This window comes from Centroberyx gerrardi, chromosome 20, assembly GCF_048128805.1.
Source record: "Centroberyx gerrardi isolate f3 chromosome 20, fCenGer3.hap1.cur.20231027, whole genome shotgun sequence".
NCBI classification, from domain to species: domain Eukaryota; kingdom Metazoa; phylum Chordata; class Actinopteri; order Beryciformes; family Berycidae; genus Centroberyx; species Centroberyx gerrardi.
The window spans coordinates 9,820,796-9,846,339 of NC_136016.1; the positions used below are offsets into that span (position 1 = coordinate 9,820,796).

The 25,544-nt window shown below is 43.8% G+C and overlaps 3 protein-coding genes across 6 annotated transcripts; 1 reads left to right on the forward strand and 2 right to left on the reverse strand.

Moving 5' to 3' along the window:
- The first annotated feature begins 718 nt into the window (after positions 1–718).
- Positions 719–10,536, forward strand: bicral (BICRA like chromatin remodeling complex associated protein). Of its 3 annotated transcripts, none has more exons than XM_078290712.1 (13): positions 719–1,909; positions 2,877–2,932; positions 3,263–3,308; positions 3,794–3,842; positions 3,994–4,059; positions 4,512–5,798; positions 5,967–6,036; positions 6,136–6,185; positions 6,312–6,361; positions 6,490–6,635; positions 6,905–6,999; positions 7,113–7,215; positions 7,317–10,536. In XM_078290712.1, exons 3-13 carry the CDS (start codon positions 3,268–3,270, stop codon positions 7,802–7,804), a joined length of 2,445 nt encoding a protein of 814 aa, XP_078146838.1. In that variant the 5' UTR covers positions 719–1,909; positions 2,877–2,932; positions 3,263–3,267; the 3' UTR covers positions 7,805–10,536. The 3 variants fall into 3 exon arrangements, with proteins under 3 accessions (XP_078146838.1, XP_071756774.1, XP_078146839.1); XM_071900673.2 differs by having other exon boundaries at positions 5,967–6,027; XM_078290713.1 differs by lacking the exons at positions 719–1,909; positions 2,877–2,932 and having other exon boundaries at positions 3,192–3,308.
- A 373-nt stretch (positions 10,537–10,909) lies between these two features.
- On the reverse strand, positions 10,910–15,148 carry LOC139912772 (uncharacterized). 2 transcript variants are annotated; one of them, XM_078290714.1, is made up of 5 exons: positions 14,804–15,148; positions 12,804–14,306; positions 12,380–12,490; positions 12,049–12,165; positions 10,910–11,931 (listed from the first exon to the last, which is right to left on the reverse strand). In XM_078290714.1, the coding sequence occupies exons 1-5, from the start codon at positions 14,811–14,813 to the stop codon at positions 11,903–11,905; spliced, it is 1,770 nt and encodes a 589-aa protein (XP_078146840.1). In that variant the 5' UTR covers positions 14,814–15,148; the 3' UTR covers positions 10,910–11,902. The 2 variants fall into 2 exon arrangements, with proteins under 2 accessions (XP_078146840.1, XP_071756776.2); XM_071900675.2 differs by having other exon boundaries at positions 12,789–14,306.
- Positions 15,149–16,317: 1,169 nt separating this feature from the next.
- On the reverse strand, positions 16,318–24,975 carry LOC139912805 (guanine nucleotide-binding protein subunit alpha-13-like). The gene is made up of 5 exons (XM_071900719.2): positions 24,680–24,975; positions 23,625–23,851; positions 20,251–20,301; positions 18,887–19,087; positions 16,318–18,354 (listed from the first exon to the last, which is right to left on the reverse strand). The coding sequence occupies exons 1-5, from the start codon at positions 24,960–24,962 to the stop codon at positions 17,983–17,985; spliced, it is 1,134 nt and encodes a 377-aa protein (XP_071756820.1). The 5' UTR covers positions 24,963–24,975; the 3' UTR covers positions 16,318–17,982.
- Between the last annotated feature and the right edge of the window lie 569 nt (positions 24,976–25,544).

The following is a 25,544-nucleotide window of genomic DNA, read 5'->3' on the forward strand; positions in this document are numbered from 1 at the left end:
TGGGGCGAAGCCCATGCAGTGTCAATGGCAGTTCAAACTCAACGTTTTACACACATCAATAAAAGATGAAGAAACTGCAAGAGAACAGCATAAAATGAAATGAAATAAATAATTACTTAAAATGTTGGTTATCGGTGTCAGTGTGAATGTTGTGGATTAGGTCTATCAAGGTAACTGTCACTTTGTAACTCTAGTCTTACCTGTGCAACGTCAAGGTGTGGCACACTGATTAGAGGCCCGCCCCCTACCGTTTGTGATGGTCAAGTCCAATAACATTAGGCTATCTGCTATTCATGGAGGCAAAGAAACATTAAATTTTATTTTAAATAATGGAAAATATTTTGTGGATTTATGTGTGGATTTTAGTTAATTATAATTCGCCCTATGTGAACTAGACAGTCGTATGCAAGTGCTATGGAATAACTGTAGGATGCTCTGGGCTGCCTTGTTCTGTGCACTACCCCAACAACCCGTGCGGTGATGGCGAGGAAACCCCGTTGACAAGGCACTGCTTTTTCATGACGGTGAGTTTCCCTTTGAGTGTATTATAATTTTGTGATAAAAATTTCAAGGAAAAAACACACACAACCTCCTTCCTCCCTTCCTTCAGGGAGGGAAGAGAGTTTGAGCGGAGAGAAAAATCTATCCGAGACAGAACAGGGACAGTGAGAAAAATATATGAGTGGGAGAGGGAGAAGGAGGAGGAGGAGAAGGAGGGGGGAGCAAATTAAAAGTTGCCAAATGGAGATATTGGGTTTCAAGAGGAGTGAGACAGGAGTAAAGGGTTTGCCTCTTTCAGTCGTCTTTATGTTATGCTAATCGGGATAAATATTTATGGCTTGACACGGTTTAGTCCGTTAGCCTTGTCGACGAATTCTAACCGACGTTTTCAAAATAGGCGACGTCGACACCGCAGCTAGCTAACCTGGACAGGCCGATGTTTACCAGTAAAATGTTGGGGTTGCGGAGCGTCCAACCTGGAGAGCTACCCGACCAAGACACCGGGCTCTTACAAATCCCACGTTTGAAACGCGTCGGTTCGGCAAATCGAGAGAAATGTGACGTTTTTCATGCTGGCAGATGAGCCAAATAGAAGACAAATGAAAGCCTCCCCAACAGAGAAAGAGAGCACGTCAGCGACGACCAGCCACAGGCTGGAGGACAGGCGTTTTGTGCTGCTTGAATGCGATTATCATTCTGTCGATTCAGTCTATTTTTGGAAATAAAATTCGCAAGCTGTACATTAGATGGCTTTCTAAACGACGATACCGTACAGTACAGTACTGGTGGCAGGACTGCCTGGGTCAGGGACTAGCTTGGTTTGCCTCGTAGCATGCATGCTAGGACGGGCTTCGGAGGTTGTTATTTTCATCTCAAAATTACACGAAATGTTGCGGCTTTTTGGATGAGATAATCCAGTTTTAACAACCGTAATCAGAATTTGCGGAACATTTGCAAATCAAATGCTTCTTTAACCATTACAAGGGAAGGTTTAGTCAGCAGGTACTGCAGCCTTGCCTTGTCCATTTTTCTAATGCAGGCTACTAACAGTTGGATATAAAATATTTAACGTTTATTTAAGCTATTATCAGATAATTCATTACAGCGAGTGATTACCCATTTAATAATTTGATTGTGCTTATGGACATTGGGGCAAACGGGGTGGTGTTTTTTTTATTTTATTTTTTATATCTGAACAAGCCTATATTGGCCAACCCTTGAAGCTTTTTCTGTGAAATAAAATTTTGTTGTGTTAATCGTTTGGCTTCCTTTTTTGTTAGGAGGAAATAGATGAAAGGTTGACATTTCTCTAAATCATATTTTAACATGGTGTCCTTTTGAAGGACAAATAAGCCTGACTGCCTGTGCCTATCCACTTTGAAGATAAAAATGGAGCTTTCTATTTGTTGTAAGCATTGAAAACCTTGTTTTTCTGTAATAGTTTTTCCTTAAGCAGATTTTTTTCACTTTGTATTTTCAAATATAGATTATTTCAGTAAATTGACTCCAGCAGCCTTGTCGTTCTTTGTTCTCCCTGAACCAAAGATGGTGGCTGAACGTGTTTCAGCAGTAAAGACAGCCTATGGGATGGTAACAGCCATTTTGTAGCATTGCAGTTGTAACGTTTTGCACATAATCAGGCACACAAGGATACTTTTCCCATAACTTTGACACAGGCTACAACATGTATTCTAGTTGAGAGACACTTTTGTTCAAATATGGCATTATTAAATTAAGATGGATATATATTTAAAAGAGATTTGCTCTCAGCAAATGCCACACATTAGTTAAATACAACCATTATATAAAAATACACGTGACTTGGTGTCCAGAAACTCCCAGACCATTACTCTGCTTGATCAAATTATGCCAGTGTTTTTTTCCTGTTTGTTCCTTGCATTATTTAATATCACGATAGCTGCATACCTTTGCTGGCTGACACAACATAAAGCCAACGCCTTTTTAAATGTAGAAACTCAAACAAACAACCTTTTATGGGATAAATTGTGCAGGGTGGAGTTATTTACACTCAAAAGCCCATTTTCACTCTATGGGAGTGTAGCTGACAGGAGAGATGACCAATGTGGGATAGCAGAGGAGGGTAGGGGTGGGAACTTTAGTGTCAGGGACTAGTGTCTGTAGGAGGAGATAGGGGCCATCCTGCCCTTACTTGAATACTGAGGACCACTGCTTTTAACATCTCTCTCTCTCTCTCTCTCTCTCTCTCTCTCTTTCCCTCCCCCCTCCATTTTACACACCCTTTCTTTCTCCCTCACCTCTCCCCCCCTCCCACGCTCTCACACCCTATATCTCACACATATAATTTTGCTATCTTATAACTGCATTTTCACACCCTGCACCCCACTCTACTACAGGAAACAAAGGGTGTTAAATGACTGAATCCATGCTCCATGCTCCCTGCCAGAAATCTGTGAGTGAATGCGTCAGAAACTGTCACCAACCACACCAAAGATTGGCATGCGGATAAAGAAGGCCCATTACTCGGCTGTCCTCACTAAATGACATTTGTTAACTCTTTGTGGCTCATACACTGCTGCCTCAGGATAAAAACTACAAGTGATCAATTGAGCTTTACTCCCTTGATTAATGAAGCCGTTTGCTCGATTCATGTTCGTAGAACACTCGTCGTTGGTCCATATTATAATTTAAATTTCAACAATCTCCTCCTTAGTCCATATCAGACCTCTCTCTCTTCTCCTCACCCTCTCCATTCTATCTCCTTCCATCCATCGTCTTTCAGGTGTCATGGATGATGAGGACGATCGCCGTCTTCTGGATATTATAGGGTAAAGCTGGCATTTCTGTTATGGATCACTACATAAATTGACACATTGACATTTCCATTCTCCAGATACTTCACATTGTGGGCAGCTGTTTCTACATTTGTCCTTAAATTTCACTAAAACGGCTAAGAAAGTTAGTATTCCTCATTGAACCCAAGGGCCTCAACTAGCTGCAAGCCCCTTTTTTATCCCCTGCCCATTTTAGGGAAAACTGAATGACCAATGTGGTAAAGAGAAATAACCAATTCCTAACGGCCCATTCACAAGAGTTCTTGCAAGGAATGTTCTGTGCAAGGAAATACTTGAATATACTTTAATTTTAAAACATTTTTCTGTCACTATTGTGAACAAGTAAAGCCAGTTGCAGCTTTATAAACCACAGTTAACCAGCAAATAAAAATAATGATATCATATGTTGTATTTGACCTGTTTTTTTTAAGTACCTAGGCCCTTTTTCTCTAATCTTTTTTTTTTTGTACCTTTTTCAGAGATGTGGATGCATTGAATGACTACCTCCACGGCTCCAACAGCAAGTCTGTGAGTGACTCTTGTAGAACTCATTCAAGTTTAGTGTGTTGCACTGTGTTGTTAATTTAGTTACTTAAGTCTGTGTTCCATGTACAAAGGAAGATTATTGAGTTGACTCATTCTCTGTTGAGGGTTTTGACAGCCTATTCTCTCCCTGCAGATTGGGGAGGATGACGTGACAAATGCAGCTTATGGGTCTGATGGATCCTTCTTTGCCGGCAACACTGTGAGTGTTCCCATGATTACCTGAGACAACTTGATCCACCCAAAATAAGATTAGACGTTACTCTATGATTAGAGATTTAGTTGTTGATGTTGGACTATGTTTTTTTTCAGGGTTTTCCCAGGCTGTTAGAGTGATTTAAGTAGTAATGTCGCCAGTGTGGTTCGTTTTGCATGGAGATGGCATATTCAAGAACGGATGTTTAGGAACAAATACAAAGCTATATGAATCTAGTTGGCCCCAATCGAGGAAAATGCTCTAGTGGATCTCATTTACAGATTAAAAGAATACATAGTATAGTTCCTAGTTCCTAATCCCTAGTTCCCACTCAGAAAACTACAACGCATGGGTGGGTCACATAAGACATTGGAATGAAGGGAAAGCTGTTATATCCTATCCACAATCAAAACATTTTTTTTCCTCTTTCTTCTCTCTTTCCCTAAACGCCTTTATAGGCTGGCTCCAACACTGGCCTCAAAGATGGTTCCTCTACAATGGGTGAATTTGGCGAGGATTCAGCAGGGGCAGGCCTCCAGCTCTCCAACAGCCTTTCGTTCATTGAGGATGAATTGGGGGCCGGGGGCTCCCCTGGAGGGGTGGATCTTGGGGGAGAGGACCAGCCCTTCGACATCCTACAGAAGTCTCTCCTGGAGGCAGACATCACAGAGCAGACGCTGGCCCAGGAGGCCTTACTAGACTCCCAGCCTGCTCCCACCCCGGTGCAGGCACCCGTTCCCTTCCCCTCCCAGCTGGTCTCTGGGGGTTATGGAGGGGGGGTGGGTGTGGTTACAACGGCAACAGCTGCGTTCCCCGCAGGCCAGTTCCTCCAAGGGGTCTCCCAGCTGCCCAATGGCTCGGCCCAGCACATCCAGGTGTTGGGTTCATTTGGGGCGGGTGGCGGGGTGATGACTCTGAGCAGCCTGGAGAGAACTCCTCAGATTGTGCTGAGGCCGGGGGTGCCCGTAACTGCAGCAGGGGCAGCAACAGGGGGGCAGGTGTTTGCCCCTTCCCAAGGGCAGGTAGGCCAAGTTGGCTTACCTTTCAAAAATATCCCCCTTCAGAACATCATCATCCAGAGAGGCCCCGGTGGGACCCAGACTCTTGTCCGACCTATCCAGCCTAAACCCCTTCAGGCTGGGGCTCAGACTGTCTACAGCCTGGGCCTTCAGCCCACTCCCTCCACCATGGCTAATGTAGCTAATGCTAACACCGCTAGTCCTGGGGGACAATACACAGCCAATGGATCCATCGTAGTGCACTCGCCCCTGGGGCAGCAACAAGCGCAGGGCCAGACAAATATACCACCTGGACAGTTCTTGCTGCCCAGCTCTCTGGCACTCACTCCTGCCAGCACCATCCACAACGGCCCGGCTGACCCCAACTCTAATGCCCTCATTACCAATCAGAACGCAGTGCAGATTGTTGCGGGGCAGAACTTCACGGCAACACCAGGAGGCCAGCTGATTGTGAATCCGGGTGTGGTCAGTGGCGGTCAGGTTGGAGGGGCTGTGACCCAAACATGGACAGGTTTTTCTGGTGCAAACCCCGCCCCTGTCCAGACGTCATCCGCTGCCGGGCGACTGACTCTGGTTGGCCCAGCGACTGCGGGGGTCGTGAGTCGAGGCCAAGTGTCAGCTAGCCCTGTGCAGCGCCTCCTAGTGACCCAGAATCAGAACTGCACTTCTCTATCCCCTTTGCCTGGTGTTGCTACAGCGGCGCAGGAACAACAAGACTACAGACAGGTATAATGAAAAACTAACTATCTACTGATGGTGTTTTCATCCCACTTTCCCCTCCTTTAATGCTATGAATCCATCACCTCATTTTTTTCTTGCACACCTGTCTCTTTCCTTGGATCTGTTATTTTGGTTGTCATCTGACTGACCTCAACCTCCACTTTTTTTTTCCAGAATTCTCCATCGCCTGCCCTCAAACAGGACAGCCGACAGGCACAGCTCAGCAACCTCCATGGTAACAAAGGCAGGTGTTGCATGATGGGTTTTTTTATGTATGATGTGTTTGAATGTAATTTGGATCACTTTGTCCTAATGAAGCTGTTGTTTGTGTGGTCTCTCTCAGCTGTGAAAACCATGACAGCTGTCAGCCAAGATTCAACGCTAAACTCGCAGGTATGTTATAGTCTACGTTTCGTTTGTTTCGTACAAATGTCTGTATATATTTGAAGGTGAATTATACTGACAGGGGGTATTGATGGTGCTATGATAATTATGGTATTTGCATTTTTCACTCTATAGGTCAGTGCACAGAAGAGGCCAGCCCTTCCACCACTTACCAGAGGAGGAATGTGAGTTATTGACACACTTTGTGTGTTTTTTTGTTTTTTTTCATTGTTCAGGTGAAGTCATACTTGTGCCAGTGTAGCTTAGCATCAGCCATTGAAGCCTCTTGTCTCTTTCTTCCTATCATCTCCAGGATTTTGCAGAAGTTGAGGAAGGATCATGCTGGAGTTCAGACCCCAGATCGCAGCCGATTCACCTCATTCGACGATGCATTGCACAAACTCCTCCCCTACCACGTGTTCCAGGGGGCTCCGCCCAGCCACGAAGAGTTCTCACAGGGTAAACTGGCATGTCTTGCGAGAGAACATCTCTTACCAAGCCACTCCTTTGATGTTTTCAGATCTGTGAAAATTGTGTAAATCCATAAAATGGTCAGGCCTCTTTTGAACTTCTTGAATTTATTAGCTCGACCCGAGATCTGCAAGCAAGGCAGGGAACTGTGCCTCCAAAGTCTACTATGCTTATGCTTGTGTGTGAAAGTCAAATTTATTTAAGACAGAATGTGAGTGGTTTTAAATAAATAGTGTATTGTGTCCTTTTGTTTACAGTGGATGAGGAATTTGAGTTTGTGGCAACTCAGGTGCTGAAGAGAACACAGGCCATGGTGAACAAATACAGACGACTACTGATGGTGGAAGCTGAGGTGGGCACAAACACGCACGCACATGAACGAACACTTGCACGCACACATATAGTACATACGCTCCATGTTATGGCATGCAAAAGGTTAACAGGATGCCCCTCCCCTCCCTGCAGCGCTCCAGCCCATCATCAGAAATGGTGATGATTGACAGGACCTTCAACCAAGAGGAGCGCACCAACCTGACACAGGACAAACGCATGGTACTAGTAGATCCAGGTAAGAAAGGAATAAAGAACAAGGATGGGTAGGAGCAAATATTTTCCCCCAGAGTTAGTCTTATTTGATTCTTTCTCTCTTCTCTCTCTGTCTGTCATTAGACGGTTTCCTGGAGGACTTCTGTTGTGGGATGAAATCCGGCTCTGTCCCGGATCCTCTCCTTTCTCAATCTGTGTCCAGCCCTACTTGGGGACAGACAGGGGGGGACTCCTCAGAGCCGCCCTACAGGACAGACTCCCAGCCCGGGTTTGGAGACCCTGGAGGGGGTGGGGGAGGAGATGCAAGCGTAGGGGGTGGGCTCCAACCTCCACACTTAGAAAGCAAGAGCGTCCTGGACCTGAAGAAGACCCAGCAACGCTACGGGGCCAGCAACGCTAGCAACAACAGCCTCATCGCCGCCAGCAATTATCCCCAAGGTAACCTCCCGTCGTTCGCGGCAACGCCGGGAGGACAGACGCACTACCAGGTGTCTCACCACCTGTCCTCCCACCCCACCCAGCCCCACTACCCCCCTGAGCTCGCCTCGCCCCCTCCCCCCGACACAGACTCTGTTCTAGAGGCAGCAGTCAACAGCATCCTGGAATGTTAAGACTGATGTGCCATCGATATGTCGCTTCGTATCATCCCCAACGTCCGCCCGCCTTGGGTTCAGACTTCTCTTGTGTGTTTTGTTTGCTTTTTCTTTGTCACTTATTGTCAAAGTCTCTTGTAGTAATATCTGGTGTCTCCCCCACAGCTCTGTGTGAAGAGAGGGGAACTCTTCTTTCAGGGAAGTGATAGGTCTCTATGATATCTGTGATACCATATCCTGCCATGTAGCACGTGTTTGGGTTTATTGGGGGATTTGAGGCAGGTAGTAGGAGTCAGTGACTCCTTCAAGATGCCAGTTGAACCCAGGTACTTAAAATGACCTAAAAAGAATCAGGAATGTGTGCAATGCAGTGGACTAACTGATGGAAGATAATATTTTTTTGTTTATTTTAAACATTCTTATTTTAAAGGGGCAGGGTCAGTGGGTCTATCAAGAATCAAGCCGCTTTAGTACCTAGAATGCAAGGGTAATCCTCTCTTCACACACGCACCCTTACAATTTGTGCCAGTCCATTGCCCCCACTGCCTATGCTGAAGAACAGGGATAAGGAGGAGGGGCAAAATGATGACTCTGTGCCTGAGAAATTCTATGATTTCCTTTTGAAACGTTTACATGAAGAAGCCTTGTTCAAAAAATATCCTCTCAGTTTTGCTCCTGGCATTACAAACATGCACAGTGCACACACATACTTTTGTACAATGTGTTAAAGTTTGTCATAGATGAATCTATGGTTCAGGCTTGGAATATGTCCATCACTTCCTGAGACAAGCTCCATAGAGACTTTGGTCCTGATGCACACATTCATGTAGATAATTACATTGTTTCAAAGTAGTGTTGCATGTTACAGGAACTACATGCATACACCATAAGGCTCTCATAAATACATGCTAGGTTGAGCAGACTGTGAACATTTGGAACATAACCAAAGTCGATTTGCTTGCTAGGTGATTACAGCTGCCCGCAACAAGGATAACCTCTTAATCACTTTAACGACCAGTCAGACTAGTCACATAGACAGACACATAGTAGTGTTTTTTCAGTACTCCACAATGCTTTTTTTCCCTGTCTTTAAGTCATATTTTATTTGGCATTTTTCTTTTGTACCTTAAAGGTATGTGAGCCCCTACACAGACACAGGACAAATCTCTCGCTTTTTCACAATACACACACACACACACACACACACACACACACACAAAAAACACACACACACACACACACACTTTCTCACCCACCTTCTCACTTCAGAGTGTGTTTGTGTCAGGGGAGCTAAATCCTCAGATTGAGGAAGATATGTTACGATACGTTTATCTTTTTTATTTAGATTTTTATTTCTTCATTTTTAGAAATGACATTTAAAAGATTACTATTTTGTTCGTAGTGATGTGTGCCCCAGCTTTGTGAACATGGTAAGACGATACCATCATTTGCTCAAATGACCCTGGAGAGTCATTGATTGTACGTTTGTCTGCCTTCTGTATGTTGATGTATTGATCATATATGTATGCGTTACTACCTTGATATGTGTGTCAGTGTGTGTGTTAATCTGCATACACGCACTGGTGTATGAGTGTTTTCATGTGGTCTGGTTGTTTCATTCCCAAATGTCCACTCAGTCCCCCAGGATGTGTTGTTCTCAGTTTCCAGTCCTCCTTTGAATTACATACACTACCCCACAACTCACCTCTTTCCCTTCTCAGCAGCTCAACCAAAATGAATAGGAGTAGAGTGTGGTGCTGTCCAGAATCAACCTCAAGTCCCTACATCTGTGTACTGGTGACAAAAGCTCTATGGCATAGGTTTGAAAAAGGCATAGTGTTTCCACTGGCAGCTGGTCACTAGTATGGTTTTGGCTCCATGCATGTTCCTGGTTTGGTGCGAGTTTTGACTCTAATGTAGGTTGTAACACTGAAACTGTTCTCATTGGGATATTTAATTATGATAAAAGCATTCATTCTAAACATGTCCCTATATTTGGAATGAAACTGCTGCGACAACAGCCGAGCAAATCTAGAGAAAACAAGGGCAAATTCTCCCAAACCAAAAGCACCAAAGTCTTGGTCAAACCTATCAAATGCTCCTGGGGTTGATTCTGGATAGCGCAACTTTTTTTTCTACAAATTTGTATCTGTGAAATATGCTCGCCAACAAGCTACGGGAGCAGATTGAAGGCCTTTTTATAGAGGGAGAGAGAGAGAACACACCTGTCTGTCTGTTCTTCTGTTTTGTGTTTGAGTGCCAGTGGCCATCACAGCCTGCCTGTATCTCTGCCTCGGCCCTCACAGACCCCTCGTATCTGCCGGTGCACACTGACAAAACTTGCTTGTGCTTCTCTGCGTTGAAAGCGAATCTCAAATGACGTGATTTACTGTTGTAGAACACTTCATTTCAGCATTAGGCGGGAGAATCCACCGTCATTTCAGAGTCGCTCCTTCCAGTACTGGGTATATATGATTTTGTGCCTCTCTAGCGCTTATAACTGCAAGAATGATGTTTTCACACTTGCACAAGGTAGGGACGTGTCAAGTGTCGGTGAAACATTGTGTTGTCTGGATGTACATGGGTGTCTGAGGGCCTGGTAGTGACATACTGTGCTTTTTCCCTGTTCTCAGCGGAGAGATTTTTTATTTTTTTCTGCCTCCATTTTCACTGTTGAGTTGTTTTTGGTATGTCTCACTTGATTTGTATAGTTTGTTGTTTTGTATAAAAATGAAAAGTGAAACACAAAATATTTATAATTTTTGTATGGAGAAAAAAGAATGTAAAAAAAACTTGAGAAAATGGAAGTTATTTTTTATTGTGTTGGCTAAGAAGTGGCGTCAGGAAATCGTTACAAAAATACTGTCAGTTCTTCATTTGTAGCTAATGTGTGTTCACTACAGCAGCAAGGAGAGTCAATAATAAATTCATTTTGAATACAATCACAAACTGGTCCAGTCCGGCTGAGGAGCACTTCAGCGTCCGTCCATTACTATTCTGTTAGTGTTCACATACTGGCAGTAGTTTAGACATTCACACGCAGGGGACAAACTAAGCGTGCATAATAACATCATGTGACAGCATTTACACACAGGGCCAGAAAAACAGATTTTTAACCCTCTGTTACACAGATAGGATCTTTTTATTGATATTGATGCAAGAAAATATCAGATTTTACATTGTGTCTCCCCATCTGGGCCACTACGGTAAGATTCTCTGTACCACAGAGTTAAAAATCTGTTTTTTTTAGTCTGTTTAAATCCTGCCATGGACCCCAGCACCAATGCCTCTGCACAAAGGAACTAAGAAAACTCTGCATAGCAAGCATTCAGTTGCCTAATCCTTTGGTTTAGGTAATGCAACCCAACAATGACACCTAGTGGAGCAGCTAGGGAACATATTGGGAATTTAATGGACCATCACTACATATGTCCAAAATACATACAAAACTATTTAGACTCTTCTTTCATCATGAACCAAAGCTATTTCTATGGGCTATTAATGTGAAACATAAATTTGTATTACTATTAAAAAAACGAATCAAAAGTTATTTTGCACAGGTGTATTCTTCCCTTTCATAATCAACAAAATAAGCGACAAAGCCAAGTAAATAATTCAGATAAACACAAGTATGTGGTGTACATAAATAAAGCAACTGACATGAGACTTCTGAAACATGTTTTACATTCTATAATGCCAACAGACTTCATTTATATCAGCAACAGTGCTCACTGTAACAGGTGGCCTTCATTTGAAGAGCTGCAAAACTGAAAGCGTGTAAGACTTTTAGAAGCCTATGCAAGTGCAAGTCAGTGGGGAATGAAACCTTTACTATCCGAATCACATACAGGTCTTTTCAAAATGTTATATTGCCTAATCTTCCTATCACAGTACCAAGACTTCCAAATACTGGAAGAAAACAGAATGGCTTGCATGTGATGAGAAGAGAAGAGGAACTGCTGACAAATGCTGACAAGAAAAAAAATGTGTGAAAAACTTTCTAAGAGCATTTGATGAGCGATCAATTAGGAAAGACGTCTAAAAGTCCTGAACCTTCCCTTTCAGTTCCTGCCACAGCGGCTGTTTCCTCGTGCGGAGTCATGCCTTCCTCTGACCTTAGTGGTACTTCCTCCAGCGATCACGCTCTGCAAGAAGCAACCATCGACACGCAGAGTTATATTTCCAAATGGAGAGAGAATCCGTCTGTGCAACACATGATGTAAAGTATCACAGAGAGGGTTCAACACGTAACACACACTCACTTATATGAGGGTAACTCCACATGTAGCTGAGGACACAGTATCCTGCCAACAGCATGGCCACTCCGCCCACGCCACCTTTCCTCACATCGATGTACCTTCTGTAATACCACTGCCAGCCTATGTGAAGAGAAGAGGGGAGACAAAAATAGATCAAAAGGAGAATAGAAGCAAGAACAGCTATGAAATCTCCTCTTTAGTATAAGGCATGACTGTGTGTGCAGTGTGTGGTCAAGAAATCTCAGGAGAGAGGATAATGGGCACGCGGACCACATGAGTTCTTATTGTATGCATCCATGTATGTGTATGATAATAGTGTGTGATGTATGCTGACCTCTGTGTAGTATTTCCGCTGCCTCTCTGGGGTGGCTGGGGGTTTTGAGGGCCAGCCATCCAGGCAACTCCCTCAGCCTCACCTGCCCAAGACTCCGCTGTGTCAGGACACCTGCAAAGAACGTAGTCATACCGTTATCCAGAAAGAATCAAGCATATTTACATACACTCACACACACGAGCAGCACTATCTTCCATGTTATTTAAAGGGTGACGGTACCCCCAGTTTCAGTCCCTTTCCACCTACCCTAAAGTCTAACTAAAGTAAGACACTACATCGGCAATTCAACATTTGCACTTATATGTGGAGGTAATGCCTGGTGTTATTCTATCTCAAACAACACCTAGATATCATTTCACATCTCAAAAAACATGTTTTAGTGTTTCTGACCCCTCTCTCAAATACTGACCCCCAATTCCATTACCGGCAACGTTTTGTTTCCTGATCTCCTCCATCACCAACCCCTCATTAACTCTCAGTGGCAGAGTCTGTGGAGGGAGAAGGAGAGGACGCGGGAGGCAAGAGGAGGGAGCGGCACGGGGCGGCGTCCCTCCTGCCATGAACGGAGTGATTGATGGTGATGCTGCTGAGAGGAGTCCCGTCTTGTGATAGTCCATATTCAGCCCCTTGTTTGTGTTGGTTGTACTTAAGGGTGCGAGGAGGGGAGTTACAGGAGAGAGCAAAGAAGAGGTCGGTTTGGGTTGAGATGAACCTTCATCTTGCGGTGGGATTAAAGATGCTCTTTTGGACTTGACCGATGATAGCTCCATATCTTGAGAGCCGGTGTTGGGTGACCGGTCCGACTGAGCAACAGGTGTCAACAACCGGCTAACACCATGTTCATTTTGATTCAGTGCTGGAACTGAAACTAGACTCAGACTGGTGCTGAGTGGTCCTCTAGTTTTGGTTTTGTTAGATCGGCCTAAAGTGGCTTTAACATCCTGGAGGGTAATCCTGGCCTGATGACCACTTCCCGATCCCCAGAAACTCTCCTTCCCAGATATGTCCTCTCTTGTTTTCCCCTCCCCGTCCTCCCAGAAGCCGTCTCTTCCATTGGGTCCTGCACTATTTCCAACAGCGTCTCCTTTAGAGTCCTGAGAGACAGAAGAAGCTCTGGTTGCTGATAGGGATTGTGCAGCCTTCTCCCTCTGTGAGGCCTTCTTTTTAGGGGAACCTTTGGGTTTGGGGTCTGGAGACAGAAGGGCAGACTGGGTGTCTGGATCTTTGTCTGGAGTAGCTGTGGTCCCTGTCAGTGCCGATGTTCTGGAGGTTAAAGGGTCTGTCACCAGGCTAAAGGGGGTCGAGACAGAGAGCAGGTCTTGCGAGGTAGATTTGGTTTCCTTCGGTGATCCTTCAGGAACTGGGTTGGACTTTGCAGCTTCTATCAGGGTGCGGAGACTCTTCTTTTTTGGCTTAGAGAGGGAGGGAGAGGGAGATGGAGAGAGAGATGGAGATGGAGAGGAGGAGACAGAGATGGTGGAAGAGGAGGACGCAGCGGCCATCTTGATTTGATCGACCAGCTTCTGTTTCTTCTTCTTAGTTGATGCTGAAAGTGACGTAGAACTTGGGGATGATGATGAGGACAGTGACAGCGATGAGGACGATGTATTCGCACTCTTCAAAGGTGTCGCTGGTGATGATGACTCTGATAATGGTAGTGATGCTGACGGTAATGCAGACACCTTCTTACTTTTCTTTGTTTGCGGAGTTACTGTTGATGATAACGTCGGTGTGGCTTTCTTGCTTTTTGGTGTTTTTTCTGCTAATGCTGAGGTCGGCTGAGAGGACAATGGCGGTAAAGACGATGCCCTCTGACTCACGGTGACATCATGTTGGGTTGGAGGAGGCTTGGAGCGCTCTGCTGCCTTGCAGTGCGGCAGGTGGCTCTTCAACCTCTTGAAAGGTTTCCCGCAGAATGGGCACACCTCTGTAAAGAAAGGAACAGAGGAACAGACTGGTCTTGTGTAGCTCGAATGGGTAGAACATGGCACCAACACTGCCAGGGGAAACTCATGCTAAAAATGTATGAACTCATGGAACTGTAGGATACTTCGGATAAAAGCATCCACCAGAATTTCTGAATAGGAAATCTATGAATTATATGTTGCTTGATGCACATTTTGTTTTCTTTGCCAACTACAAACATTAGGCGGAGCAAAAACCTTACAACAGAGACCCTATCCACACAGACTAATACATTATATATTATGAGAAGCATGTGAACTGTGACCTTTGCATCAAAGGAAAAGAGGGCCTATTAAAGAGCTTATATCAGTATAGACTGTCAGTATAGACAGTATGATAATTTAATATTCTATGGTACATACCATAACAAAACAGATGTAATCCTACAATTAATTTTACAATAAAGGTCATTATAAACTCATCTACCACAGACACAGGAATATGATTGTTTTCACTTACCTGAGCTCATTTTGCACGGGTCTGCAAAACAGCCAATCAGAGTCAAGCATGTTCCAAAACTTTTATAAATGCAATACTCTCTCTGGCGTCATACAACCTTCGCACACTAAACGCACTTCATTATTTTGGAAACGCGTCCTCGCGCTACAGACGTCTGATGCCAGTTATCTTCGGGGTTCAGATTCATTCACAGCGGTACTTGGTGATTTTGGTACTTTCCATTTAGAGGGTAGTTTGGCTAGTTTTCCTAACTGTAATATAAAACCTCCTTGAACTGTACACGATTATGTTGAGTACGGCATGGAGGTATTAGTACAGTTATGAAAAGACCCTTTGGGTAGCACGCAGAGAGCCTGAGTGTAAATTGCCGAATTAAACCAAAATTAAGTTCAAAAAGTAGGTATATAATTGCTCGTCCGATATTAAACCTGGAAACCTGATCTGCTGGGTTATAACGGGGCTGTCTGATATATTATTATATTATTATACGCACTGTTCCTGTGTTTAGTGGGTGTGGTCAGTGACGAGATTTGGGAGCAGTCGCTGGCCAAAGACTCCAGGCGAAGCGAGAGGTCTCACTCCCGCTTACTTCCGTCTTCGCTTAAATCCTGTTTGGCAGACTAGACCAAGGAGGTTCTATATTAACTAGACTAGACTGCTACTGTTTTTGCTGCGAGTAAATGAACCTGTCTCATATTCAGTCCAATATCCTTTTCTTCTGCGGAAGGCTTAATTGATTTAGTCAACAGCTTAATGTGTAAGGTTATTAATGTACTGGTAGCGTTGTGAGACCAAGACATTTCTTTAAAATATAAAGTAAAAAAAAAAAGTTTAGCAGGTGATCCTGTTTTGTACTAAAAATGATGGATGTCAGTAATGAATATTAATGTTTTTGCATAAATTAGCTGCTGTCCAAATATTTCTTAATCTTATAATTTTAGACTGTTGTATGCTGTTCAGACAAAGCTTTCCATAAACTGGAGTAGGATGTGAACTATCTTGATAGTTACGGCAGTGCTTTGGGAGAAGAGGAATACAGGCCTTCTTTACTTTTTACTCAATCCGATCAAGGAGAATTTATGATTTAAGTGTCTGAAAATATTACACTGTTTTGTTTGTAGGCCAGGACCCAAGTTTGCCTTTTGATCTTGTTCTGCAAAAACACCTTTCACATAAACTTCAGGAGAGGTTTTATGGATACGTTTCAAAATATACAAAAACTGTATTTGTACATGTAGATGACATTTATTCTAAAAATGTTTTGGACACTGAAGATACATTTCCTTCTTACGCGTATCTGACAATGTATATCTGCAAGTATATCCAAATTATATATTTGGCCACTTAAAATATACTTCAAATGAATCTCATCTACATGTACAAATACAATTTGGGCCATTTTTTGAATATTTTGAAACATAGCCTAGACATATTCTTAAGTACATGGGAAATTTATTTTTCCCCATATGGCATAACATTATTATGAATAAACAATATTCAGCAGTGTAATGAATGAAGAAGTGGCAAATTTCATTAGAAAAGTGTATTTTATTGATACGGTTAGAGTGGCACGAGACACAGAGGAATGAATTTCAAGAAGTGATGAAAGAATTACACCAAATATAACTAGGCCTACAGCAAAAGTTATCTTCATTGGAAAGGCATTGATTTGAGACACATTCAGAATGGGAAATAAAATATGCCATTTCTACAACCATTTACATATAAGGAGATAAACTTGAAGACTATTTACATGGCAACAGATTACAGTATGTACAAGGCCAGGATTGGAAGCACAGTGAAGCTCACAGCAGCTCCATTTTAGGAGGAAAGCTACAGACTGTCGATCTGAACAGTCTCAAGAGAAGGCACAGGGTGATTTGGCAGAAAAACACTGATTTTACACAGTGCCTGGAAGTTGTCCTCTAATAAAGATCGGCCCACTAGAGAATGCAGTCGCTCAAAAAAAGTATTCACCTGCAATAACTTTTTCTAGTTTGCTGTGCTAAAAATGCAAAATACTTTTTTTTTTTTAAAAAGGGAAATCCCAAATAGCACAAGGTAATGCACATGATAGTGTGCAAAAAACCCCAATACGGGTGAATACTTTTTGAGAGAAGCCTGGAATAACAACTCAATGCCAACAGGAACACGCTCACATGACAGGTTACATCTTACCATAACAATATTGGTTACAGTATATTCAGAAAATCTACAACAAGTAGAGCAAATCTCTGTACATCTATTAACAGACATTCATCATTCAGGCAAACAGGGTCGGTCTGTCCCTTTATAAGGCAACTAACGGGAAGGGAGTAGAGAGAGAGAGGGGGGGTGGGGGGTGGGGGGCCTGGGCCAACGTTCAGGGGTCAAAGCCAGGAGGATACAGTACCAACTTCCAACCAGCTAACGGTACCGAGGCCTGGCTGAGCCTCGCCGCTCTGCCACCCAGATTAGGATTAGATTATTCAGATAGTTCAACAACAATGACATCATCGCTAACAGTGGTTTCCATTCAACCCTGAGAAAACAGTGGACTGCCTGTTCACTAACTGGCACACCTGCCTAATGTGGCTGTGTGTGTGCACATTTGTATGTGTGTGTTTTGCCCTGTGGATGTCCAACAAACACAGAGGCATAATTTGTAAATTGTGTGAGACACATCATAGAAACTGGCATTTTCATTATTCATTTGAAGAGAGCTTTAGCTTAAATTCTGCACACATACAGAGGGGCTGCGCACGCATACAGGCACAAATGCAGGATTTAAACAGTGATTAAGTTTCCATTAAGACGTTATGTAGAAAAGCATTGTGGTTTCATCCTGGCTCTCTCACAGTCAGAGTCCTGTGCTGTGAGGCGGCTCTCGGTCAGAGGAGCGGGTCTCAGAGGGCGAGGCGGCGGGCGTCGGGTCTTATCCAACATCCAGCCCCTCCTGTCCCGACTGCCACAGCCAGGCTGCCCTCCTGGCTCCGGCCCCTACCTCACCCTGAACCAACTACAAGGCCAACTCTTCGAAAGAGGAGAGTAAAAACTAATATAAAAACGACAGAAGAAGAACGCTGAAATTCTATCTGATTCTTCTGTGAGGCTGGTCTCTCCCAAGCCCTCCTAAGGGGGAAGCGGGGGGCTGGCGGGGGTCCCCATTCAGGTCCTCTATTTTCACAGGCAGAGAGGGGTCATTGGAGCATGAGCTGTTTGAGGTTGTCGTGGAGAATGGTGTCCTTGACGTCCCGGAACACCAGCCTGATGTTCTCGGTGTTGATGGCCGTGGTGAAGTGGTGGTACAGGGGCTTCTGGCTGGCGTCGCGCCGCTTCCCCCGGAAACACTCCACCATGAAGGCCTGGACGTCCCGCAGGCTGTGCTCGGGCCCGGTGTAGTCGTCAAAGTAGTCCTTGAGCGGAACGTTCTTGACCTTCTCCTCCAGCAGGTCCGTCTTGTTGAGGAAGAGGATGATGGAGACGTTGATGAAGACGCGGTTGTTGACGATGGTCTCGAAGATGTTGAGCGACTCGCGCAGCCGGTTGGTCTGCCTGTCCTCCATCAACACCTGATCATGACAACAGAACAGCATGGAGTGAGCAAAATTACTACTACCAATACTACTATTGTTGTTATTGTAGGGGTAGTAGAAGTAACAATGATAGTAATAATAATAATAATAACGATAATAATAATAATAATAATAATAATGATAATAATAATAGGAGAAGAAGAATTTGTTAAATGCTTACAATAAATATAAGGGGCAGTATCAAAGCATAGCAAGAGAGAAACACAAACGCCCATAAAAAGAAAAAAACATGAATATGGAACAGCAATTTATAAGTTTGTTTTGTTAAAGGGATCTGGGAAATTGGAAATACATATGAGACTTGAATACACATAATAAACAGAGTATGCATATAGACACAGCGTGCAATGATGACTTATCAAAAAGTCACTGCACATTATCTACTAGAGCAAACTGATTAATGTGTCACTTATCATGCTATCTGAAGTGTGTGTGCTTGCTTGTGTGCGAGAGAAAATGAGATGCTGTGTGTACAGCGTGTGTGTGTGGGACAGGAGCGTGTTTTCACCTGGTCGTATTCGGAGGAGGAGACGAGGAAGAGGATGGAGGTGACCGAGTCAAAACACTCGAACCAGCGCCTCCTTTCTGACCGCTGCCCTCCCACGTCCACCATCTTGAAGGGCACGTTCTTGATCTCAAAGTCATACTCGTGGATGCCCTTGGTGGGCTTACGGGCCAGCAAGATGTCCTGTTGACTGGGAACATAAGTCTGGTGGAGAGACGGAGAGACCCAATGAATGAATGACTGAATGAACATGAAAGACAGAGTCACAGAGACAGATGAACACATGTTGTGGCAAATAAGCTCTTCCATCAAATTCCTGTTGTAAGACTGGTAGCAGTTTCCACATTTAGTGCACTAAGGCCCTATTCACACGGGACTGGTGATATGTGAGGACCTTATGTAATTACTGAAGTACCCCCAACCTCTGTGTTTCATGAAATGCTGTCACACAGGATAATTTGCTGAATTCACTGGTGCCCTAGAGCTTATTGTATAACATCAAAATTTTACAATTCATCAATTTCTTTGCTTTGCTAAAACTTTGAAGTTTGAGCCAAAAATGCACTAAAAAACTTCTTAGATTAATCGACAATGACAATAATTGTTACTTGCAGCCCTATTGGCTGTAATAAGCTGAAGATAAACTCATGACGTTTTACATCCCAGCTACGAGAAGTAATTTGGGGGAAATCACAGAGTATAATAATAATAATAATAATAATAATAATAATAATACATTATATTTGTATAGCGCTTCTCTTGATACTCAAAGACGCTTTACATAGTAAACAACAAAACACATAACAGACAATATCAATGAATAAGACAGAGAATAGAACATAGCAAGTAGGGAGAAAGAGAAGACAGTTAAAATAAAAGACCAGGAGGTCAAAAGAGATTTAGAGATTAAAAGCAGTTTTGAAAAGGTATGTTTTAAGGGATTTCTTAATGAAAGAACGGTCCTCTGGAGTTACACACAGCACGTAAAAACGACGTTACAGGACCTCCCCCAGCAAAATTAATCCAGTTGGAATAGGGCTTAACTTCCACATGGTAATGCATGTAACATCTACTGCACGTACACACAGTGTGCTGAAGCATTAGCATGCCCCTTGCTTCTCTCATTTCCCATACGGCAAGGCAGAGGTGACGCCGTTGCCAGTGTTCTCGTCGTAAAAGCGGTCAGTTGATCAAAGAGCTTCTTTGCCAAAACGTCAGTGTATTCCTTAAACACTGCTGTCTGGGCTGCTGAACAACAATCTGGGTTGTCAGACTGAAGTCTCTGGAATGTCTAGACATGTTGCAATATTAAATATAACGTCTACACGACTGAATATAACAATCAGTGTAAGCAAAAAACAACTTACCGGCCCGCCAAGCTTATCCACATTATCCAAGAAATACTTCACTGACTCGCCCTGCGGAAAGAGAGCGGGGAGAGAGAGAGGAGAAAGGGGGGGAATTTGCATGTTAATTCTATACAATTCATCAGATTCAGTCATTTTAAACACCAAGTACAATAAATGTACAGGAGTTTGCATGTGCCACATCATTGTGCCACACTCATCAATCAGAAGAAATCTGTTGCTTCTGAAGAAATGGGGAACTACCGCAGATTGAATAAGTCTTTACCTGCAGCAACCTCAGCGAGACACAGAGGGAATCTGTGCGTTTTCATAGAGGTTTGTCTCTTTCAAAAGTGTGAGTGTCTGCCTGAGAGCCGAGCCTGCTCTGAGCATGTGAAACAGGATGCGAAGTAGTTTGTGTTACAGACAGTACACACGTGTTTGTCAGTGTGCCTTTGATGTATAAAGAAGTGTGCCTGGGTGTGTGTGTGTGTGTCTGTTCAGAGGTGTTTTTTCTAGACCGTTCTGATGCTGTTCTTGAACAATTAGTGCATGCCCAGACACGAGACTGCCAAGACTGGGATGCATTCCTTTATCTCTCTGTGTGTGTGTGTGTGTGTGTGTGTGTCCTGTACTCACACACACCAGAAAATGACTACAAAATAACAAATTTTACTCATGTCCTTTCTCCTGTGTCCCTCTACTATAATGCACCACACCTTTTTAGGTGATTGTTTTGCAAATATCAGCCCATGCATAACAGAATAACCCAGCCCAACGCTCATATTGTAACATTCAAATGACTTCAGTGCTACTGGCTGTTTGGGCTGGGTCTCTCTGTGTGTTAGCAGCCACTTTTCCCTCTCTGTAAATTTCTGTACTCACCTTTTGATCTTTACAAAACTCACCCAACCTGAAAAACCTGTGTGTGTTTGTGTGTTCGCACGTGTGTGTGTGTGTGTGCGTGTGTGTGTGTGTGTGTGTGTGTAAGGCTAAGATTACACAGGGGAGGAGTAGGATGGGTAGCTGCTGAGCTAAAGCCACAGAAAAAAATAGATACCTGTCCATGCAGCTAATTCTATTCTGGCCACAATTCTGGCTCCGCTTTTGCGTTCAGAAGCTCAGATCTGAGATGACTAGTTTGGTTTCGACATCGTCAAAAATCCGTCAGATCAAAAGGAGAATAGAAACAAGAACAGCAGTGCTTCTGACGCTCTCTTTCTGTTCATTGTAAGGCATGGCTTTGTGTGTGTGTGTGTGCGCCCTGTAAAAGCAAAACTGAAACTTCAGGTTATATAACACTGCCAGTATCCAAAAGTAGCAACATTATACTCACAGCAGATTTACTATGCGTTTTGTGTCAGTGTCAGTGCGTGGCACTACACTGATCAGAAAATCTCGGGAGAGGGAGTGAGAGAAAGTGTGTACGCTTGATTTTAAAGACGCACACTTGCTTGAACTTTGCACTACTCCGAGCAGAGAGGAGCCATGTGTGGCTTCAGCCTGCCTACATGTGTTTTTAATGATAATTACAAGTCAGCCTGAAGGCATCTGTGATTTGTGATGCAAATATACGTACAGGGCATGGTCAAAACACAATGGGGTGGATTTACTGGCAGAGGATAAGCTCAGTCTTCCCTAACAAGAGCAGGGAAAAGTAAAATCGCCACTAACAGAACAACTCTGAGTGATCGCCTTTGTTCTGTAACACATTTCTCTCTAAACGGGAGTGATCATCGCTGGTATGATAATGATGTTAATCATTGCCATGGTCGTTTATTCACCAGATGTAATTCACACTGAGCTGTTTTATGGGAGGATCCTCCAATGGTGTTTGAGATGGCATTTGAATAGAGCATCGTGCACCATTATAGAGCCACAATGAAAGCAGAAAGCCTTTAAAGATATTATTTTTTGAGTGACCACAATCTGTATGTGTGTGTACTCCTGTGAATGTGTTGTGGGGCGAAATCAAGAAGACAAAAACGCAGGAAAAGGTAGGAGAAGAGGAATCTCCCAGCAGAAACAGAAGGGGGTTGTGTGTCCAACATAATATGCAAATTCAGAGTTACATCCCTGATAACGCCAAAAGGATGACAGGTTGTGGGGGGTCATAGTGCATTTGCATGTGTGTGTGTGTGTGTGCTTGTACTTATGCTCGGGTGTGTGAAACTGTTAGTGTGTTTGTGTGCAAATAACAGTGTGTGGGAGAGCCAGGGTTGTGTTTGTAAGCATAAAGCTGTTTAACTACAGATCAACATTCCAGCTCTGATCGCACTTATTCCCCATTCTGTCTGCACAACAAACTGTGAGAGGCTAACAAAACGCCATTGAGAACAGTTCAGGCTTATGCAACAGACAAAAACTGTATATTCTCCTTTCTCTCTTGACTGAATGTAACTTTGAGCAGTGTTTCCCCTGTTCACTCTGCAGTGGCGGCCTCCCAACGGCTGGGAAATGTAAAAAGTTCATGCTCTGGCCCGACTGCCTGCCTAAAATAAGCAAATCTGAGTCGAATGCAGCACGATTAGTCATTAAGTCAAGATGAAAGTATCCGAAGAAGAGGCATTTATAAAATCACAGCAGGTGCTGGAACTGATACCAAGAATAAGAGTGGAAGCAAAGCAAGATCCCAGAACCTACATGAACATACTGTCGACCACCGCTGTTATTCTAGGGGAAAAGTCAGTGTGCTAAGAGATGCCTGCTGACAGCCCAGACATAAGGAGAGGGGAGGTGTAAACAGGAAGCTGACTAAATCACATGTCTGAGTGCTCCGAGAGAGAGAGAGAGAGAGGGTGAGAGAGAGAGAGAGAGAGAGAGAGAGAGAGAGAGAGAGTCAGAAAGACAAAGAGTGGGAGGGAGAGAGACTGAGAGAGAGAGAAAGAAAAGGGAGGACAGATGCGGAGGAAGAGGAAAATCACTTTCACTTTCTATTTACTTTGCTGTTGTCCTGGCCTTGGGAGTCACTAACTACGCCCTTAGCATAAGACCAAGTTGGAACCAGAGAAAACCCAAACTCTTTACCCCACTGCTAGTTTTGGTGTTTGTTTTCAATCCAAATGATGTTGCAGAGCTGTGTAAACACTCACCAAAAGTCACGTTTCAGACTACAGTCCACTTCCAGACACTGATGGAAGAGTGTCTACAGACTGGGCCTTTAACTGCTAGTGGATAATGGCTTATAATGGTTTATAATGACTGGTGGATTAATGAAGGCCTTGTTGGCACATGAAGTCACTATGAGCACCGATGTGGAAAACACCTTTGACATGTGCATTTCTGTCTGGCTCCTTGGCCTCTCAGACCGGCATAGTGTGTGCAAGTGTGTGTATGATTGTGTGTGTGTGTGTGTGTGTGTGTGTGTGTGGGCGTATGTGTGAAGGGCCACTTACCAGCTGAAACTCCCTGCGGCGGTCGTAGGCGTTCTGTATCCCCGAGTCTGCCCACAGGGCTTTGATGGAGGGCAGGTACTGCAGGAAGACGGATGTCTCCACCTGGCCGTGAGCCATCATGGCCGACCGTGTGTCGAACGCCATCAAGCTGTCCCCGTGCTCATGGTTGTCCGGGCAACCCCACGGGATGTGCAGCTTCTCCCGGGCGTCCACCAGCACACGTATACCTGGAGAGGAGATGGAGGGACAACATTAGGAGAGACACACACGCACTTGCACTGCTAATATCTCTACATCAGGCAGCCCGGATGTCAAAATGAAGCCCAGGTTTGGGTGGCGGCGGAGAAGAACACATGAACAGCTTCCTATCCAACTACAACTTGATACTGCCACTCCTCAAACCTATTATATTGTCTGGCAAGAGTCAGTGACTGTGAACTAACAGCAGTATTGTAGTGGTTAGATAAAAAGGGTAAACTACTATACTACTTATATGGCATCACAACCAGCAAGATAAATACAAATCACTTATACTATCAGAAGAGAATTAATTCATTTAGCCCTTAAAAGGACATATCCTCATATATCTTACATCAAATTAAAACTACGTCTTATGATATATAATGTGAATTTACCTCATGATTCTCGTCAGTCTAAAAAGGCGAGTACTCCACTCCGCAAAAACAAAAGGTGGGTAAACTGACTTTAAGTGGGTTTAGCCTCCATTACATCCCTGGTTGAGCAACAACAAAACTAGCCTAAGGGTAATAAAACTGCTAGCCTGTGTGCTGTTTATGAAGGCAGATATACGTTATGGTATTGCTACACAGCTAGCTAACACTTTTGGGGGAGATTTAAGCAGAAACATGGGTTCATATGGGTGTGCCGACAGCAGATGGAGACTGTTTATGTGTGTCTTCGTAGCCTACCCAACCCAGCACTGCTAAACAGATGTGGAAACTTTCCCATTTTAAAGGCCTTTCTACCGGAGCAAAGTTGACCCTTTCGCACTTTATTCCTCGTCGAAATGTACCACCCATTAGCTCGGAGGTTACCTTTGATAACATTGCTGTAAATAGTGGCTCTGAACTCCTCTCTGGCTTGATGGTCGAAGTCCTGGCCGTGGATGATCCGCATTTGTTTGAGGAAAGTCGACTTGCCGCTCTCGCCAGCGCCCAGCAGCAGGATCTTCACCAGCCGTTTCACGTAGGTTTTCTCCTTGGAAATACATTTGTCGATCTCCTTGGACTTTCTGAGCTGCTCCACCTCGCTGTTGTTGAGGAGACAGACGGGCAGACAAACTTTTAACACGGACCTGGACGGCAGGAAATCCGCCATGTTCGCACAAACTTCATCGATGCTGATTTGGTGCGCGTTCGCGGGGCGCAGAGGCGAGCGCGGAACCAAGCCCCTTCCCTAAACTCAGGAAGTGATGGTGAATATTTACCATATCTATCTTTTGTTTCGTCAGCACGTCCTGATTTATGTCCTGACATACATTTATATATGTATGTATGTATTTTTCTATGTATGTATGCTATTTTGTTGTACTTGAGATTAACATATGCATGGATTATGTTGGTAAATATCAACATTCTTAAACAATTTCAAAATTCAAAACTGTGTATCTGTATGTCATCGGCATTTGTAATTAAATGTATACCTTCTTTAGTTTCTTTTTGTTCTGGACAAACAATATTTTATATATGAAATAACTTTGGAAAATCTTTTTGAAACATGGCTTGACTAACTGATAGCAGCGCCATGAGACACTGTCGCCATCTGGCGGCTCAGTTGGGTAATTGCGTAACACGTTTTGTCTGCTACAATAAAACCGCGCTGTGATTGGTGGATTCCCCCCTTCCCTGCGCTTGTTATGTTGCCTTCAAGTGCTGTCGGAAATATTGGAATTTGGATCTC

Coding starts and splice junctions, on each gene's coding strand:
- LOC139912772 (XM_071900675.2), bottom strand. Junction 12,491..12,788: donor TGCCGGTAATGGAATTGGGG/GTCAGTATTTGA, acceptor CGTTCTTTGCAG/GTGTCCTGACACAGCGGAGT. Junction 11,932..12,048: donor GTGGAGTTACCCTCATATAA/GTGAGTGTGTGT, acceptor TGCTTCTTGCAG/AGCGTGATCGCTGGAGGAAG.
- bicral (XM_078290712.1), top strand. CDS start 3,268: ATGGATGATGAGGACGATCGCCGTCTTCTGGATATTATAGG. Junction 3,843..3,993: donor ACGGCTCCAACAGCAAGTCT/GTGAGTGACTCT, acceptor CTCTCCCTGCAG/ATTGGGGAGGATGACGTGAC. Junction 6,037..6,135: donor CAACCTCCATGGTAACAAAG/GCAGGTGTTGCA, acceptor GGTCTCTCTCAG/CTGTGAAAACCATGACAGCT.
- LOC139912805 (XM_071900719.2), bottom strand. CDS start 24,962: ATGGCGGATTTCCTGCCGTCCAGGTCCGTGTTAAAAGTTTGTCTGCCC. Junction 19,088..20,250: donor TGGATAAGCTTGGCGGGCCG/GTAAGTTGTTTT, acceptor TCTCTCCACCAG/ACTTATGTTCCCAGTCAACA. Junction 18,355..18,886: donor CCTCCTCCGAATACGACCAG/GTGAAAACACGC, acceptor TGTCATGATCAG/GTGTTGATGGAGGACAGGCA.